Source organism: Pristiophorus japonicus, chromosome 18 (genome assembly GCF_044704955.1).
Source record: "Pristiophorus japonicus isolate sPriJap1 chromosome 18, sPriJap1.hap1, whole genome shotgun sequence".
Classification (NCBI taxonomy): domain Eukaryota; kingdom Metazoa; phylum Chordata; class Chondrichthyes; family Pristiophoridae; genus Pristiophorus; species Pristiophorus japonicus.
This window is the reverse complement of record NC_091994.1, coordinates 9,401,046-9,421,596: the sequence shown is the minus strand read 5'-3', so window position 1 is coordinate 9,421,596 and position 20,551 is coordinate 9,401,046. Positions and strand designations below refer to the sequence as shown.

General features: G+C 42.9%; 1 protein-coding gene across 1 annotated transcript in view; it reads right to left on the bottom strand.

The window, feature by feature from the left end:
- Positions 1 to 9,305: 9,305 nt before the first annotated feature.
- The window catches only part of haus8 (HAUS augmin like complex subunit 8), a 35,311-nt gene continuing 24,065 nt past the window's right edge, over positions 9,306 to 20,551 (bottom strand). Inside the window, exons 10-11 of the mRNA XM_070860804.1 lie at positions 14,264 to 14,405; positions 9,306 to 9,480 (exon numbers count right to left, since the gene is read on the bottom strand). Coding sequence (XP_070716905.1) covers positions 9,360 to 9,480; positions 14,264 to 14,405 — 263 coding nt within the window. The 3' untranslated portion in view covers positions 9,306 to 9,359. The remainder of the gene's footprint in view (positions 9,481 to 14,263; positions 14,406 to 20,551) is intronic.

Here is a 20,551-nt window from a genome sequence, read left to right as displayed (position 1 = left end):
GTAGAGGACACTAACAATATTCCGACAGTGGACAGTCTTGGGGCTATTGGGGGGAGGAACTTAACACAATTACTACCACCTCCTTGGTGATTGTAAGATAATGGGACTAAAGGCAGATAAATCCCCTGGACCTGATGGGCTTGCAACCTAAGGTCTTGAGAAGTAGCGGCAGAGATTGTGGATGCATTGGTTGTAATTTACTAAAATTGCAAATGTAACACCCCTGTTAAAAAAAGGAGGCAGACAAAAAGCAGGAAACTATAGACCAGTTAGCCTAACATTTGTGGTTGGGAAAATGTTGGAGTCCATTATTAAAGAAGCAGTAGCAGGACATTTGGAAAAACAAAGTTCAGTCAGGCAGAGTCAGCATGGATTTATGAAGGGGAAGTCATGTTTGACAAATTTGCTGGAATTCTTTGAGGATGCAATGAACAGGGTGGATAAAGGGAACCAGTGGATGTGGTGTATTTGGACTTCCAGAAGGCATTTGACAAGGTGCCACATAAAAGGTTACTGCATAAGATAAAAGTTCACAGGGTTGGGGGTAATATATTAGCATGGATAGAAGATTGGCTAACTAACAGAAAACAGAGTCGGGATAAATGGTTCATTCTCTGGTTGGCAATCAGTAACTAGTGGGGTGCCGCAGGGATCAGTGCTGGGACCCCAACTATTTACAATCTATATTAACGACTTGGAAGAAGGGACTGAGTGTAACGTAGCCAAGTTTGCTGACGATACAAAGATGGGAGGAAAAGCAGTGTGTGAAGACACAAAATAATCTGCAAAAGGACATAAACAGGCTAAGTGAGTGGGCAAAAATTTGGCGGATGGAGTATAATGTTGGAAACTGTGAGGTCATGCACTTTGGCAGTAAAAATCCAAGAGCAAGTTAATTTTTAAATGGAGAAAGATTGCAAAGTGCCACAGTACAGCGAACCTTGGGGGTACTTATGCATGAAACACAAAAGGATAGTATGCAGGTACAGCAAGTGATCAGTAAGGCCAATGGTATCTTGGCCTTTATTGCAAAGGGGATGGAGTATAAAAGCAGGAAGTCTTACTACAGCTATATAAGGTATTGGTGAGGCCACACCTGGAATACTACCTGCAGTTTTGGTTTCCATATTTACGAAAATGATATACTTGCCTGGGAGGCAGTTCAGAGAAGGTTCACTAGGATGATTCCGGGGATGAGGGGGCTGACTTATGAGGAAAGGTCGAGTAGGTTGGTCCTCTTCTCATTGCATTTCAGAAGAATGAGAGGTGATCTTATCAAAACGTATAAGATGGAGGGGGCTTGACAAGGTGGATGCAGAGAGGATGTTTCTACTGATGGGGGAGACTAGAACTAGAGGGCACGATCTTAGAATAAGGGGTCATCCATTTAAAACAAGAGATGAGGAGGAATTTCTTCTCAAGGTTGTAAATCTGTGGAATTCGCTGCCTCAGAGAGCTGTAGAAGCTGGAACATTAAGATAGAAATAGACAATTTCTTAAACGATAAGGGGATAAGGGGTTATGGGGAGCGAGGGGGAAGTGGAGCTGAGTCCACGATCAGATCAGCCATGATCTTATTGAATAGCGGGGCAGGCTCGAGGGGCCGTATGGTCTATTCCTGTTCCTATTTCTCATGTTCTTGTGTAAGAAATAGAAGGCACATGGAGCTGTCAACTCTGTTGAGTGCCTCATGTGATGGCAGGCTATGCATGGGCAGCGATGCCTACATCCCATGAATAAATTTTTAAAAAAGGGCAGGCTGGAAATGGTCATTGGTCCAAGAACTGTCCATCCTTGCGATGCCTTGAACCAACTTCTAGTTATAAGATGGAAGGTGGAGAATTGGATCTTAAAAATGGAATTACACCATTAACTAGGCTGAAGTCAAACATTTATTTAATAGAGGTGCCAAAATTGAATATAGATAAGAATAATGGGATATGGAACTTGAGCATATTATATCCAAAGTTCCAAATAAGCACTATTTTGATTATTCTCTGAAGATGCGTACATGAAGTTTTGCATTAATCATGTAACTTTGGTTTACAACAGATTTCTGCCACTCAGAAAAATGGCAGCTAATATTTAGAGCGGCATTGTCACTTTAGGAATGCATCAGTTTTAATGACATATATAAAGAATGACAATTAAGTTGATGTACTGAAAATACTGAACACTTTATATAAAAGATTTGCACTGTAGTTGTATTTAATGGTTAACTTGGTCAGGCTACAGCTACATTTACCAGAAATATCCCAAGATGGCTGCCCCATTCCTGTCTACCCCTCCCTCCTTTTAGCATCAAGTCTTGCTGAAGCACAGTTGCAGACACTAGGTGCCCTTTAGTGCCGTACCAAAGTGAGAACCTGGACAATAAATACCAGCAGATTATTCCAACACAACTACACCCCAATCCAATCCTATTCCAATATTCCAGAGGGAAGGGTAAGAGCATGCAGGAGCTGGTGCCCTAGTTAGCATTTCCCATTTCCAACTCCAGGCAGAAGCCAACTGCAGCACCCACGCTTTGGAAATCAGCTAATTCAGTACAGACGGAGGGATCAAACCTGGCTCCTTCTCAGCCCTTAGGACTAATGTTCCCTCTTTTTAAAAAAAAAATGTTGGCCTGTGCAGCCCATTCAAAATTCGATCTAAAAGTTGGCTCACGGTCAGGACAAGACCTCAAGAGCGTTGCGTGGCCGCACAGCTTAAAGGGAACATTGCTTATTACTCGGCTACAGACCGCCTTAACCAGCTGAACCATAAAAGGAAGCTGCAACATTCTGCCTCAAGTCACTGGCGACACCATTCCATGCTTGCTTGATTTAGAACAGCTTAGTGGTGGATTATTTAAGCAATATGCTGCAGCACTAAGATAGATCGTCAGACATTTTACCAGCTCTTTGGGACTAAAAAAAAACAGAATAACACGCAACATTTTTTATAAACAGTGCCCCAGGGTTACCAGTCTTCAGGAATTGTAAATATACGAGTGGTTTGGGATTAAGGTTTCATCCCTTTAACAAAAATTGAAGCAAGGTTTTATAATCAAATCTGCATTAAAATACCACAGTAGTCATTTATTTAGTACAGGGTACTTCCAAAAGCAACCAGACACAGTTGGGTCTCCATTCCGACTGTACAGTGATGCAACATTCCAACTTTTATAGAGCGGTCATCACCCATCATCATAGGCAGTCCCTCGGAATCGAGGAAGACTTGCTTCCACTCCTGAAGTGAGTCCTTAGGTGACTGAACAGTCCAATAAGAGAGACCAGACTCTGTCACGGGTCGGACAGATAGTCGTTGAGGAAAGGGAGTCTGGTTTGCCACACGCTCGTTCCGCTGCCCGCGCTTGGTTTCTACATGCTCTCGGTAATGCGACTCGAGGTGCTCAGAGCCCTCCCGGATGCACTTCATCCACTTAGGGCGGTCTTTAGCCAGGAACTCCCAGGTATCAGTGGGGATGTTGCACTTTATCAGGGAGGCTTTGAGGGTGTCCTTGTAGTATTTTTGCTGCCCACCTTTGGCTCGTTTGCCATGAAGGAGCTCCAAGTAGAGCGTTTGCTTTGGGAGTCTCGTGTCTGGCATGCAAACAATGTGGCCCGCCCAGCGGAGCTGATCAAGTGTGGTCAGCAGTCATCTAACCATGGCAAGGTGACGAGGACCCCAGGCAGCTGCCAACTTCGAACCCATCACAGTAGTGACATTCACATATGCGTCTACAAGAAAAGAAACACAGCAAGCGAAGAAAAGGTTGTTTTTGCCACTGCAAAAATAAAACATAATTGGATGTAGATTTTCACAAGTTAGGAAACTCTCGAATAAGGAAAATGTGGAATCTAGTAATTTTAAAATTTAAAACTTTTATATTGAGGCTTGATTTGGCTCAGTGCTTCACTTTTGAAATGTTAGCTCTTACGAGTTTTACAAAGTCAGTTATTTAAAAACAAGCCAGAAAAATCTGTAATTGTTACAAATGCAACTATTTAGACTCACATAAGGAATGGGCCTGTAGGTGAGGGACAGAGGGTGGTCAGCTCAGCAGATACCAGGCACCAGTACGGGTAAAGTTTGAGGGACAATCACAAACCCATTTACTTTTAAGAAACTGACTGGTGCTGCAAGCACATCTGCACAATGTACCCAGGAGAGTCCGCGCAACACGTGAGACAAGATGCAAAGTGAAAACATTGAAACCAGACCTAAATGTTGGACAGAAAGAGACTAACTTGTACCATTTGACATACAAACAGCTCCCTCAAGAGGCTAAAAGGAGGACTAGTTCACAAAACATCACATCTATCCATGTGCATCAGCTGAAGCAAAACGGCAAATGCTGTTTGTCATGAGGAAGGACCCAATACTGACCAAGAAAAGCATCAAAATTGTATATTATGTGTATTTACAAGAAACTAATCTAATCCGTGATCAGATGGCTCATTACAAATTGAGCAACCGTTGCTTTTAGCTCATACCAGCCTGGAGATTACATTTTTACTGTCACTCATATCCTTCATGCTCTTTGCAACATATTACACAGAAATTTTTCTACTTACTTTCAATACATGCTGCAAAGACAAAGCATTAATAGTTGATACTGAAGCGCATAGATAAAGAGTAATTCCACCCCCTTCAATATGTCCCTTGTTCTCATTCCTGCCTCCTTTCAGACACTCCCAGTACTGCCTTCAGCAATCGGCCAGATGTCTCCCGCCAATACTGAAACCAACGCTGCCCTGGGGTTCCTACAAAAGGAAAATTGGCAATCACTGCAGATGAAAGGGGCTGGCGCCAAAAGTGCTAAAAGTGTGAGGTACAAGCTATTACCGAGCTGTAAAAACTGACCACAGGAGTGCAAAATTCCCCAAATCGGTAGCAAAGCGGATCCAGAATTGAGATTTCTCCTCCAACTTGCTGTTGGTCTTCTGGAATATCAGCCTCTGCTTTATGACTTGGACACTTGTTTTCACAGCACTTACTTTTACAAATTCACTCACCCATAACTCCATTATTTAGTCAACATTCCTGTATTGAAAAAAGGTCTCTGGATAAAACATTTGCAGATTACCTATAGGAATGGAACAGCACATTAAAAAATCCATTCGGAAGAGGTGTGTATTGGCCTCTGGTGACGGTCACAAACAATTAAAAAGTATATACATTAGTGTTGAAGCCAAATGGTTCTCCGAGCATAAAAATAAACTTTTTCTAAAAATTAAAGATGTGCCAGAGTTTCAGTGATGGCCCATTTTAGATAAGGCCCTCCCTCGCCTGGTACTGATTCACTTAGGGACAGAAGGTCCCAGATTCACTTTCTACTTGCAGTTAGCCGATCACAATCCTGTGGCTAGAGCAGCAACAACTGGGCTCAGCAACCCTAGGTTAGAATGATACAGCACTGAAGGAGGCCATTTGGCCCAGCGTGGCTGTGCCAGCTCTTTGAAAGAGCAATCCAATTAGTTCCACTCCCCTGCTCTGTCCCCATAGCTCTGCAAATGTTCCTTTTTCAAATATGTCTAATTCCCTTATTTAGTCAACATTCAGGATAAAACAAATCTACCTCCACCACCTTTTCAGGCAGTGCATTCCAGATCACAACTTAAAAAAAATGTTCAAAACTAAAGGATCCTGTTTGCTATTTAGTGACACTTGTTGGAAAATGAATGCACCTGGCATCATGGCAAGAAAGGATTAGATTTGACTGCGAGCCTCTTCCTTTCGAACCTTCAGTCAAAAATCCAGTTCACACAAGAAGAATCGCCAGGTGAAATGTAAGATCCCATCTGCAATAACCTCAAAAAAGCAACTTCTCCATCTGTGGAGTATGTGCCCGTGGTGGCACGGCAGAGACTAGGCTCTTCTTCACCATAGGCATGAAAAACAGAGCACGTTACTCGTGGTGAACAGCCCGATTGCAGGTAGAATCTGAAGTTATCCTTGCCAGAGATCAGCTGCCCATCTTCCTGCCTGAGACCAGATAGGGGTGATTACAAAAAACACTTGGAAAACTAGGAAGAAAAAAAAAAAATGTAGGGTTTATGGCAATACACAAAATTGCAATTAAATGCAACAAAGATTTAATTACTATTAGTAATCTTTAAGGACACAGCAGAGGAATAAAACTGCTTTGAGTTGAGGAACTACTTTTAATGAATTGAATAAAAACAGCAATTTCTTCTTAAACCTTATCGTGCTCAGCTGGTAGTATTTATTATCCTGTCGGGGCCATGTTGGATTGCAAAACAGACATTTATGGCTTAAGAAGAAAAGCCCATGGGGATTTGTCATTTCCAAATAAAATCCCTTTCCCAGAACAGAAATTATCCTAAAAAAAGTAGAAGAATATATAAAATTTTAATCACTGAAATACTTTGCTGAAAAGCCAATGAGCACAAGAAACACTGGGATTAGCAAAACTGGCTCTCTCAAAATATTCGGTACAAATTCATCTCCACCATGAGCTCATTAGTAATGAACTTATCACATCTGATTGAGGTATAAATACCAAGAGAGCAAGGGGCATAGAACCAGCAAGAACAGCCTATTACTGTAGAGACAAAGAAACTTCTAGGGGATATATATGCCACTGAACTGCCAATGTCCTCAAATGTTAGAATGGAAGATACATGTACACTTACTGACATCTCTCTGATGGCTTGTTAGTTTAAAAAAAAATGACTGGGTAGAGGCAGCTTAGAAGATGTGTTTTTCCTGATGTGGGCATCATAGTTTGGTTTATAAGAACATAACAGGAGCAGGAGTAAGTCAGCCTCGAGCCTGCTCCGGCACTTATCATGGCTGATCTGATCATGGACTCAGGTCCACTTCCCTGCCCACTCCCCATAACCCTCAAAAATCTGTATCTCCGCCTTAAATATATTCAATGACCCAGCCTCCACAACTTTCTGGGGCAAAGAATTTAATAGATTTACAACCTTCCAAGAGAAGACATTCCTCATCTCAGTTTTAAACAGGCGACCCCTTATTCCGAGATTACGCCCCCTAGTTTTAGTTTCCCCTATGAGTGGAAATATCCTCTCTGCATCCACCTTGTCAAGCCCCCTCATTATCTTATATGTTTTGATAAGATCACCTCTCATTCTTCTGAACTCCAATGAGTATAGGCCCAACCTACTCAACCCATCATAAGTCAACCCCTCTTCTCCAGAATCAACCTAGTGAACCTTCTCTGAACAACCGCCAATGCAAGTATATCCTTCCTTAAATACGGAGACCAAAAGGAACTTAACACCATCACAATCACTAAGGAGGTGGTACTCAGTAAGATAATGGGACTAAAGGCAGATAAATCCCCTGGACCTGATGGCTTGCATCAAGGGTCTTGAGAGAAAGAGCAGCAGGGATAGTGGATGCACAAAATTCCCTGGATTCTGGGGAGGTCCCAGCAGATTGGAAAACTGCAAATGTAAAGCCCCTATTTTTAAAAAAGGAGGCAACTTTGGAAAAGCATAATTCGGTCAGGCAGAGTCAGCATGGATTTATGAAGGGGAAGTCATGTTTGACAAATTTGCTGGAATTCTTTGAGGATGTAACAAACAGGATGGATAAAGGGGAACCTGTGGATGTGGTGTATTTGGACTTCCAGAAGGCATTTTACAAGGTGTCACATAAAAGATTACTGCACAAGATAAAAGTTCACGGGGTTGGGGGTAATATATTAGCATGGATAGAGGACTGGTTAACTAACAGAAAACAGGGGGTCGGGATAAATGGTTCATTCCTGGGTTGGCAATCAGTAATTAGTGGGGTGCCACAGGGATCAGTGCTGGGACCCCAACTATTTACAATCTATATTAACGACTTGGAAGGGGGGACTAAATGCAACGTAGCCAAGTTTGCCGACGATACAAAGATGGGAGGAAAAGCAATGAGTGAGGAGGATACAGAAAATCTGCAAAAGGACAGGCTAAGTGAGTGGGCAAAAATTTGGCAGATGGAGTATAATGTTGGAAAGTGTGAGGTCATGCATTTTGGCAGAAAAAAAATCAAAGAGCAAGTTATTATTTAAATGGAGAAAGATTTAAATGCAGTACAGCAGGACCTGGAGGTACTTGTGCATGAAATACAAAAGGTTAGTATGCAGTTACAGCAAGTGATCAGGAAGGCCAATGGTATCTTGGCCTTTATTGCAAAAGGGATGGAGTATAAAAGCAGGGAAGTCTTCTTACATTTATGCAAGGTATTGGTGAGGACACACCTGGAATACTGCATGCAGTTTGGGTTTCCATATTTACGAAAGGATATACTTGCTTTGGAGGCAGTTCAGAGAAGGTTCACAAGGTTGCTTCCAGAGATGAGGGGGTTGACCTACGAGAAAAGGTTGAGGAGGTTGGGCCTCAACTCATTGGAATTCAGAAGAGAGGTGATCTTATTGAAACGTGCAAGATTATGAGGGGGCTTGACAAGGTGGATGCAGAGAAAATGTTTCCACTGATGGGGGAGACGAGAACTAGGGGGCATAATCTTAGAATAAGGGGCTGCCCATTTAAAACTGAGACTAGGAGAAATTTCTTCTCTCAGAGGGTTGTAAATCTATGGAATTCGCTGCCTCAGAGAGCTGTGGAAGCTGGGACATTGAATAAATTTAAGACAGAGATAGACAGTTTCTTAACTGATAAGGAATAAGGAGTTATGGGGAGCGGGCAGGGAAGTGGACCCGAGTCCACGATCGGATCAGCCAAGATCGTATAAAATGGCGGAGCAGGCTCGAGGGGCCGTATGGCCTACTTGTGCTTTATTTCTTACGTTCTTATGTAAAACTGCATGCAGTACTCCCGGTGTGGCATCACCAATACCCTGTACAATCGTAGCAGGACTTCTCTGCTTTTATACTCTATCCCCTTTCAATAAAGGCCAATATTCCATTTGTCTTTCTGATTACTCACTGTACCTGCATACTAACTTTGTATTTCATGCACAGCTGAACTTTGGTGCTTAAACTAACTGATCAGCAATTTCAGAAATCCAATTCATAGTTACCACAAAGGTAAAGACTAGTACAGGAAGAAGTCTTTGAAGATGAGGTGAAGCATGATTCCCAGACATACAGTAATTGTTTTCACAAGTGGAAAAACCCATTTCTTCACTGCATATTTTATTGCCCCCTTGAGACATGCAGCATCCCCAAATCAGAGGTAACTAGACTATCCAATCCAGAGGGAATGACTGCCTCCTTGGCAAAAAAAAAGGTGACAATGACTTGCTCGGAGATATTTCCTTAATTCCTATGGAGAAAACCACCTAGCCTCCTTTCATCTGGGAACCAAATGATGCAAACCAAGGGATGCAAACTTATTTTATTAAAGATCAAATTAATCTTACAAAGGGAGCAATGACTATTTGAAAATTCCCTTCGCCGACTCTTCCATCCCCAAGGCATGTTCATCGAGCTCCTGATGTAAAAGAGCAGTCTCTCTGCTGACGCACGAAGACAGTTCCTCGATCTTAGCAAAAAATCTGTGAAAGTAAACAAGATTGTTTTAAAAAAAAACAGAATGGAATAAACCAAATAAGCGTTCGAGCTAGCTCCCATCTAAGAATTTTGATATCTTTCACATCAAGCAAACAACAGAGCCAATGACTCAGTCAGAAAAGGCAGTGTCTATTTACAACACCAAAGTTCTGATTGGTACCCCCTTGGATGACAAGATCAGATTTCTGACTGGTCGGGAACGCATGCACAGGAGGCTAGAGCTTGACGTTGCAACAAACAGTAGCATTGGTTCCAATATCACTGGCATTGATTTAATTGATATCAGCAAAATTTGGTACACAGATATAACTTCAATAAGGTTATTATAAAAGGAGTTTTGCTGCATTCCTTTCCTTCTGACATTCTCCCGTTCTCTCCTGAGCACAGTGACCTGGGTTGAGGAATATAGTTTCAAACACACTGGTCAACTGCCAGTAACTTGTCCAAGAGTCTAGTTTTCATATGCAAGCTTAAGATAAAAAGCGTCGTCAGGTTTGTCAACTATGGGGAGAGGTATCGCAGTAGGGCCAAACAACAACTTCCATTTATATAGCACCTTTAATAGAAACATAGAAAATAGGTGCAGGAGTAGGCCATTCAGCCCTTCGAGTCTGCATCACCATTCAATAAGATCATGGCTGATCATTCACCTCAGTACCCCTTTCCTGCTTTCTCTCCATACCCCTTGATCCTTTTAGCCGTAAGGGCCTTTTCTAACTCGCTCTTGAATATATCTATTGAACTGGCATCAACAACTTTCTGTGGTAGAGAATTCCACAGGTTCACCACCCTCTGGGTGAAGAGGTTTCTCCTCATCTCGGTCCTAAATGGCTTACCCCTTATCGTTAGACTGTGACCTCTGATTCTGGAACATTCTTCCTGCCTCTAACCTGTCCAATCCAGTCAGAATTTTATGTTTCTATGAGAAACCCTCTCATTCTTCTAAACTCCAGTAAATACAGGTCCAGTCGATCCAGTCTCTCCTCATATGTCAGTCCTGCCACCCCAGGAATCAGTCTGGTGAACCTTCACTGCACTCCCTCAATAGCAAGAACGTCCTTCCTCAGATTAGGAGACCAAAACTGAACACAATATTCCAGGTGAAGCCTCACCAAGGGCCTGTACAATTGCAGCAAGACCTCCCTGCTCCTACACTCAAATCCCCTAGCTATGAAGGCCAACATGCCATTTGCCTTCTTCACCGCCTGCTGTACCTGCATGCCAACTTTCAATGATTGATGTACCATGACACCCAGGTCTCGTTGCACCTCCCCTTTTCCTAATCTGTGGCCAGTCAGACAATATTCTGCCTTTGTGTTTTTGCCACCAAAGTGGATAACCTCACATTTATCCACATTATACTGCATCTGCCATGTATTTGCCCACTCACCTAACCTGTCCAAATCATCCTGCAGCCTCTTAGCATCCTCCTCACAGCTCACACTGCCACCCAGCTTAGTGTCAGTAAAACGACACAGGACACTTCACAGAAGCGTAATCGGACAAAAATTGGCAGCCAGCCAAAGGAGGAGATATGAAAAGGAGTAAAGAAAAACTTGGCGAGACGATTTTTTTTTAATAAGACGGTGTTAAAAGCGAAGCGAGAGCTGTAGAGCTGTACAGTTTAGGGAGGGAATTCCAGCAGTGCCTAGATGGCTGAAGGCATGGCCTTCAGTGGTGGGGCTAAGTGAGTGGGGAATGCACAAGAGTCCAGAATTGGAAGAAGAGAGAGTTCTGAGGGTTGTAGGACTGGAGGATATTTCAGATAGGATGGGGACAAGGCCATGAAGGGATTTAAACACAATGAAAATTCTAAATTTGACGTATTAGGGACCGGGATAGGATACGGGCAATCCCATCTTCGGATGAGCTGAAGTTTATGGATAGTGAAGGGCAGGAGGCTGGCCAGGAGAGTGTTGGAATATTAGTCTAAAGGCAACACAGGCACGGAAGAGGGTTTCAGCAGCAGATAAACTAGGTTAGGGAAGTGGAAGTAGGCGGTCTTTGAGATGGAGAGGACATGGGGTAGTTAGCTCAGCTCAGGGTCAAAGATGCCATTGAGTTTGTAAACAGTCAATGTTAATCGGAGACAGTGGCCGGGAGGGGGATGGAATCACTGGTGAGGATATGGATTTGTGGCAGGGGCCGAAGACAATGGCATTTAATTGGAGGAAATGCAGCTCATCCAAGACTGGACAGAGTTCAATCCTGTCCACAACATGCACACACTTTCCCAGGAGCAGTGAATAGGCAGTAATCAGGAGTGGAAAGTCTGTCTGGTTTCTCAGTTTCCCTATTTCAGGAACAGCCCACTTGTACATCCATACTGCAGCCCTGCCCTGCTAGAGATCACAGAAATGGTTCATTTGTACCACAGTTGTGTTTCTCGGTATGGATGCATTTCTTGTATACCACTGTGTTGTCTTTATCCTTTTCATGAAATCATAAGAGCTCCATTATCAATAGCTCTCTCACAGGTGAAGATAATATTGCAGCTTTGGAGAGAGTGAAATCCACCATCAGCCGTGGCTCAGTGGGCAGCACTCCCACCTTTGAGTCAGAAAGTTGTGGGTTCAAGTCCTACTCCAGAGACTTGAGCACCAAAATCTAGACAGACCCTCCAATGCAGTGCTGAGGGAATGCTGCACTGTCAAAGGTGCCGTCTTTCAGAAGAGCTGTTATACAGAGGCCAGTTCTGCTCGTAGGTGGATGTAAAAGATCCCATGGCACTATTTCGAAGAAGAGCAGGGGCATTAGTGCTGGTGTCCTCGTCAATGTCTATCCCTCAATCAAAATCACAAACAAAATTGTATGATCATTATCACACTGCTGTTTATGGGAGCTTGCTTTGTGCAAATTGGCTGCTGCGTTTCCTACATTACAATAGTGACTACACTTCAAAAGTACTTCATTGGCTGTAAAACGTTTTGGGATGTCCAATAGTCGTGAAAGATACTATATAAATGCAAGTCTTTCTTTAACTCAGATGGAGTTAAACTAGTCTTTAACGACCATCTTTGGGAAGGACTTCAGGCTCGAGTCGGATTGATTAGTAGATTGTTGGCATTGACATCAACTGGTTATTCTGGACACCAGGTCTCTTATACATAAATCAATCTATGGCAGATTTCACTGTATAAGCAAAATCATATTGATCAGTACAGGAAGCTACTTATAAAAGACAATGCACTTTATGTTAACATAAAATACACACTGTATAACTGATCAAACTAGCACGAGTTTAGGTTTCCGCACTGGGTAGGAGACCACAGGTAATCCCACCCCAGTGACAACTGTTCCATAGTGGGCCACCTAAACCACTTTTATACAATTAAAAAGTTCTCCATGATCCAGCTCTGCACATTATTTAAAGAGACATGCACAATGCATTGGTTTCTCTCCTCCTCACTTTAAAAGGCAGTGCATAGCCATAGTTTAACAAATTCAGTGCCTGTCTCACACGGATCTGAAAGTGGGGTTTTGTTCTTAAACAGTGTCTGCCAAATAATCAGTAGAACAAGTCAGTCTTTTCATGGTCATTATCTCCCCGTGCGAATAGAGGGGAACTCAGAATGGGATACATAACCTACAAATGTTTCTGACCCAACTCATCACGAGTAAAAGTTGCCAGTAAATTAGAGTCAATGCCACAAATGGAGCATACATCATATTCCGTAACTTATCTTTTACAGTTTACAGCACATTGTAGCCAAAATTAAAAATGTAAATATCAACTTCAAAGTGGAATCGACAAGATGCCCAAAGTGCAGAGTTACTCCAATGATATCATTTTAACATAAGAAATAGGAGCAGGAGTAGGCCATTTGGCCCCTCGAGCCTGCTCCGCCATGCAATAAGATCATGGCTGATCTGATCTTGGCCTCTACTCCACTTCCCTGGCCACCACCCCATAAACCGCGACTCCCTTATAGCTCAAAAATCTGTCTCTCAACCTTAAATATATTCAATGACCCAGTCTCCACAGTTTTCTCGGGTAGAGAATTCCAAAGATTCACAACCCTCAGAAGAAATTACTCCTCATCTTGGTTTTAAATGGGCGACCCCTTATTCTGAAACTATGCCCTAGTTTTAGATTCCCCACAAGGGGAAACATCTTCTCTGCATCTACCCTGTCAAGCCCCCTCAGAATCTTATACGTTTCAATAAGATCACTTCTCTTTCTTCTAAACTCCAATGAGTATAAGCCCAAAGAACTGGGGGAAAAAATCCTGATTTTATTCTATAATGAAAATAGAATTTGACAATCACTGCAAACCAGAATGGTTTTTAGGAAATTCTGCATAAATTATTTGTACAGTGTCCTTTCCTTTAAAATATATGACTGCAAAACACACCCTTTATTTGTAAATTATTCTCGCCCCAAGAATTTATAAGACAGCTAGTTTCTGAGTCAGGGCCGACACCTTTCTCATGCTTCTGAGGCTAGTACTGACTTGACATGTTCAATTTTTTCAGCTAGATTCGGGATTGAACACTAAAAATTGTTTCATGCCCGCACCATATTTTAAAATACACGTCCATACACATTCATATATACATATGCACACATGTACATATATACGCATACACACACTTTAAATAAAAAATGGGCTGAAAGTCACTCAAATAAAATTTAGCAAAATTGTGTGATTAGCAAAGTCAGTGACAAAAGCAAAATTGAGTCATCTAAAGTAGTTAGAGAGAGCAGTCAATGATACAAATAAAGAACTCCAATCAAATGATTTGAAAGGGATTGTGTGCCAATACCTCTTCATCTCGGTATCTGCCTCTGTAACAGCCGTTCCAAGCTCCTTAATTCCAGCCAAGGCTTTTGAATTATCCATGTCTGTTCTGAATCCAAGTCCATCTAGAAGCTGCTTTGTTATCTTTAGATGACTTTTCAACTCCTCTGTAAAGAGAACATCAGCATAAGGCTCTCCAAAGATGCAACTACCTATAAAGAAGGCAGTGGGGGTCTGGAACTCACTGCCTGAAAGGGTGGTAGAGGCAGAAACACTCACCACATTTAAAAAATACTTGGTTGTGCACTTGAAGTGCCGTAACCTACAGGGCTACGGACCGAGAGCTGGAAAGTGGGATTAACATAGAAACATAGCAAATAGGTGCAGGAGTAGGCCATTCGGCCCTTCTAGCCTGCACCGCCATTTAATGAGTTCATGGCTGAACATGCAACTTCAGTACCCCATTCCTGCTTTCTCACCATACCCCTTGATCCCCCGAGTAGTAAGGACTTCATCTAACTCCTTTTTGAATATAATTAGTGAATTGGCCTCAACAACTTTCTGTGGTAGAGAATTCCACAGGTTCACCACTCTCTGGGTGAAGAAATTCCTCCTCATCTCGGTCCTAAATGGCTTACCCCTTATCCTTAGACTGTGTCCCCTGGTTCTGGACTTCCCCAACATTGGGAACATTTTTCCTGCATCTAACCCCTTCAGAATTTTAAACGTTTCTATGAGGTCCCCTCTCATTCTTCTGAACTCCAGTGAATACAAGCCCAGTTGATCCAGTCTTTCTTGATAGGTCAGTCCCGCCATCCCGGGAATCAGTCTGGTGAACCTTCGCTGCACTCCCTCAATAGCAAGAATGTTCTTCCTCAGGTTAGGCGACCAAAACTGTACACAATACTCCAGGTGTGGCCTCACCAAGGCCCTGTACAACTGTAGCAATACCTCCCTGCCCCTGTACTCAAATCCCCTCGCTATGAAGGCCAACATGCCATTTGCTTTCTTAACCGCCTGCTGTACCTGCATGCCAACCTTCAATGACTGATATACCATGACACCCAGGTCTCTTTGCATCTCCCCTTTTCCTAATCTGTCACCATTCAGATAATAGTCTGTCTCTCTGTTTTTACCACCAAAGTGGATAACCTCACATTTATCCACATTATACTTCATCTGCCATGCATTTGCCCACTCACCTAACCTATCCAAGTCGCTCTGCAGCCTCATAGCATCCTCCTCGCAGCTCACACTGCCACCCAACTTAGTGTCATCCGCAAATTTGGAGATACTACATTTAATCCCCTCGTCTAAATCATTAATGTACAGTGTAAACAGCTGGGGCCCCAGCACAGAACCTTGCGGTACCCCACTAGTCACTGCCTGCCATTCTGAAAAGTCCCCATTTACTCCTACTCTTTGCTTCCTGTCTGACAACCAGTTCTCAATCCATGTCAGCACACTACCCCCAATCCCATGTGCTTTAACTTTGCACATTAATCTCTTGTGTGGGACCTTGTCGAAAGCCTTCTGAAAGTCCAAATATACCACATCAACTGGTTCTCCCTTGTCCACTCTACTGGAAACATACTCAAAAAATTCCAGAAGATTTGTCAAGCATGATTTCCCTTTCACAAATCCATGCTGACTTGGACCTATCATGTCACCTCTTTCCAAATGTGCTGCTATGACATCCTCAATAATTGATTCCATCATTTTACCCACTACCGATGTCAGGCTGACCGGTCTATAATTCCCTGTTATTTCTCTCCCTCCTTTTTTAAAAAGTGGGGTTACATTGGCTATCCTCCACTCCATCGGAACTGATCCAGAGTCAATGGAATGTTGGAAAATGACTGTCAATGCATCCGCTATTTCCAAGGCCACCTCCTTAAGTACTCTGGGATGCAGTCCATCAGGCCCTGGGGATTTATCGGCCTTCAATCCCATCAATTTCCCCAACACAATTTCCCGACGAATAAGAATTTCCCTCAGTTCCTCCTCCTTACTAGACCCTCCGACCCCTTTTATATCCGGAAGGTTGTTTGTGTCCTCCTTAGTGAATACCGAACCAAAGTACTTGTTCAATTGGTCCGCCATTTCTTTGTTCCCCGTTATGACTTCCCCTGATTCTGACTGCAGGGGACCTACGTTTGTCTTTACTAACCTTTTTCTCTTTACATATCTATAGAAATTTTTGCAAGCCGTCTTAATGTTCCCTGCAAGCTTCTTCTCGTACCCCATTTTCCCTGCCCTAATCAAACCCTTTGTCCTCCTCTGCTGAGTTCTAAATCTCTCCCAGTCCCCGGGTTCGCTGCTATTTCTGGCCAATTTGTATGCCACTTCCTTGGCTTTAATACTATCCCTGATTTCCCTTGATAGCCACGGTTGAGCCACCTTCCTTTTTTTATTTTTACGCCAGACAGGAATGTACAATTGTTGTAGTTCATCCATGCGATCTCTAAATGTCTGCCATTGCCCATCCACAGTCAACCCCTTAAGTATCATTCGCCAATCTATCCTAGCCAATTCACACCTCATACCTTCAAAGTTACCCTTCTTTAAGTTCTGGACCATGGTCTCTGAATTAACTGTTTTATTCTCCATCCTAATGCAGAATTCCACCATATTATGGTCACTCTTCCCCAAGGGGCCTCGCACGAGATTGCTAATTAATCCTTTCTCATTACACAACACCCAGTCTAAGATGGCCTCCCCCCTAGTTGGTTCCTCGACATATTGGTCTAGAAAATCATCCCTTATGCACTCCAGGAAATCCTCCTCCACCGTATTACTTCCAGTTTAGTTAATCCAATCTATGTGCATATTAAAGTCACCCATTATAACTGCTGCACCTTTATTGCACGCACCCCTAATTTCATGTTTGATGCCCTCCCCAACATCACTACTACTGTTTGGAGGTCTGTACACAACTCCCACTAACGTTTTTTGCCCTTTGGTGTTCTGCAGCTCTACCCATATAGATTCCACATCATCCAAGCTAATGTCCTTCCGAACTATTGCCTTAATTTCCTCCTTAACCAGCAATGCTACCCCACCTCCTTTTCCTTTTATTCTATCTTTCCTGAATGTTGAATACACCTGGATGTTGAGTTCCCAGCCCTGATCATCCTGGAGCCACGTCTCCGTAATCCCAATCACATCATATTTGTTAACATCTATTTGCACAGTTAATTCATCCACCTAATTGCGGATACTCCTTGCATTAAGACACAAAGCCTTCAGACTTGTTTTTTTAACACCCTTTGTCCTTTTAGAATTTTGCTGTACAATGGCCCTTTTTGTTTAGGCTGGGTCACTCTTTGTCAGCCGGCGCGGATATTTGGGCTGAAATGGCCTCCTTCCATGCTGTAAATTTCTATGATTCTATGAAAGACATGAGCCCAACAAGGGGGAATCTGATTCTTCTTCCGTGTGAAAAGCAACCGGTCAGTCAGCGACTTCCCTCCCTTCCACCGAGGGAAAATTAGATGAATTTAAGTTGCACTCGGCCCATCAAGTCACCACCTGTGCGAATTGCATTTACAAAAACAGGCAAAACGCACCCACCCCTCCCCCCCACTTTATCTTCTGTAACTGATCCAGCAACCCAAAATAGGCAACTCCCAGACTGCCTCAAATCTGCTGCACATTAGAATGTCAGATTTATATTTGTCAAAAAGCTTCAGGGGACTGTGTGGTGCAGCTGATCAGATAAGTTTGTTAAAATCTCTGGGCCTCAGGTTAAAATCTTGACTAGAGCGATGGGACGAAAAAGCAGCCTCAGTCTGCAAAGTACCGACTAGAAAGAAGCTTGGGCAGTCTCAATCCAGCTCACACTGGGAACAGGCCCACAGCACAAAACTGTCCCTATTGAAGCATTTAATTAGCAATCTTATTCAACGATGTGGGAAATGGGAAAATATTACAGGAAGTAGTGCTTTTCCCAAGATCGAAGTAATAATCAGCTGTGAGATCCCAACAATCAGATACTAGGGAGGAAGCTGCAGAATGTCAGCCAACTACTTTAGTGCACATTCTTGCAGCCTCACTGGCAGGAGCTGATAACTGGCATACAGCTTGGCATTGAGAAATAATAAGCACTCTGTAAAAAAAGTTAAAAACCCAATAAAACTGGTTATGATGTATTACCTTCCAAGTTTTAAAAATAAAATAAATGGTTGCAGCTAAAGATGGCAAGAAGAGATCCTGCATTAATACAATGTTGCTTTGCATCAAGGTAAAATGTGTGTGATTTTTGACTGGTGTCAAATTAAATCAATGCATCCAAAAAGCCTTAGAGGAAACCATGCTTCCTGAGCCAAGTCCATTCCATGACTCAGCCCACTGGAGGCAGTTAATGAAGGTCAGTGCAGTTCTCTTCTCTCCCTCTTATTTGCCAAATAAAAATAAATTCCTTGCTGTAGTTTATTATTTGTCGAGCATCCAGGAGAAAAATATGCATATTACAAGGCTCTCTCAATGACTCAATTGATTAAGCCATATACCTAGTGTAGAACTGGGCAGGTTTGATCCCTGGTCTGTGCTGAATCAGTTGATGGCAGCCGGAGTGGATACTTCTCCCGATCACTATCCAGCTGTCCATGCTGGAAAAGTGTATATGTGGATGTTGGGGTATGGCCAATATATTGAATTAGGCTGTAATGCCCCAACGTGTATTTATATAGCGCCTTTAATGTAGTGAAACATCCGAAGGCACTTCACAGGAGTATTGAGAAAAAATTTGAAACCGAACCGTATTAGGTAGAAATTAGGGCAGGTGAGCTTGGTCAAAGAGATAGGTTTTAAGGGACGTCTTGAAGCAGGAAAGAGACAGAGGCAGATAGGTTTAAGCAGGGAACTCCAGAGCTTGGGGCCAAGGAAACATAAGAAAGACACAGCCACCGATGGTTGAGCGATTATAATCAGGGATGCTCAAGAGGACAGAATTAGAGGAGCGCTGATATCTCAGAGGGGGGGGGTTTGTGGGCTGGATTACAGAAATAGGGAGGGCGAGGCCATGAAGGGATTTAGAAACAAGGATGAGAATTTTGAAATCGAAGCTTAACCAGAAGACAATGTAGGTCAGCGAGCATAGGAGTGATGGGTGAGCGGGACTTGGTGCGAGTTAGGACATGGGCAGCCGAGTTTTGGATCACCTCTAGTTTACATAGGGTAGAATGAGAGGCCAGCCAGGTGTGCGTTGAAATATTCAGCAGTTGAATAGCTTCTCAACATTCACTGGCAAACATCACACATGAAGAAAGGGACCTTTGGAACTGTACTGGAGGAGGAGACACAACTGGACACAGGCTAATGCAACAAAGTACTACAGGTGCAACATCCCAAACCTGGAACTCCAAAAATATGGAATTGTCCAAAAATCAGACATTTTGCACATAGGTGATGGAGTCATCCGGAATTATTGTCCCAAAACCCGAAATCCTGCAGATTAGGTTGAGGATTCCAGATTTCAGACAAGAAAATCAAGTGTGAAATCCGGAATCCTCAACCGAAACAATGCTGGATTTCAGGCTTTGCTGGACTTCGGACCTCACCACTCAAAACCCAGCACAGATTCGGTCGAGGATTCTGAATTTCAGACTATCGATTTTCTTGTCTGAAATCCGGAACGGACTCAGTCCCGAGGATTCCGAACATTGTACCTGTACTGCCAATGGGAACATGATAGAGTTAGCTCTGTAGAAGCTGCTTTGCTATCTGTCTATATTGGATCTCTCTGGTATCAACTATAGTTGTTCCATGGAGACATTGGGCCCAAATTTCCCCATGAATTGCACCGTTTTTTTTTGGTGTAACTTGATTTTTCTGGTGTATCTTTTTAGTTGCAAATATGGCCATTTAATTTGCGCCAGTGTAAGTGAGTTAGTTAGGTCAGTTTTTTTTCCCCCCAAAAGGAGAGTTCCCAGCCACTTATACCATTTATGCTAATTTGGCCAGAAAAAAGTTGTACTGAACTAACTCAGGGCAGCATATGTGTCCATTTTTGTCCGCACAGAAAGACCTTACTTAGTTAAGGAATCGGTGCAAGTAACAACATTTCAAGCACCAAAGCACAAGCAGTAATAACAATTCAATAAAAAATAAAGAAGTGAAGTAAATAATTAAAGTAACAAATAAAAGTACTGCATCAAATCCTACCTTAAACTGAACTATGCACCCGCTGGCCGTGCTGGAGTCCGTTCGGCCAAGGCGTGGGGGGTGGAGAGAGAGAGAGAGAGAGAGAGAGAAACGGAGAAAGAACACGGCAGGCTGTTGGGGGGGGGGGGGGGAGGGATGAAAGAACGCG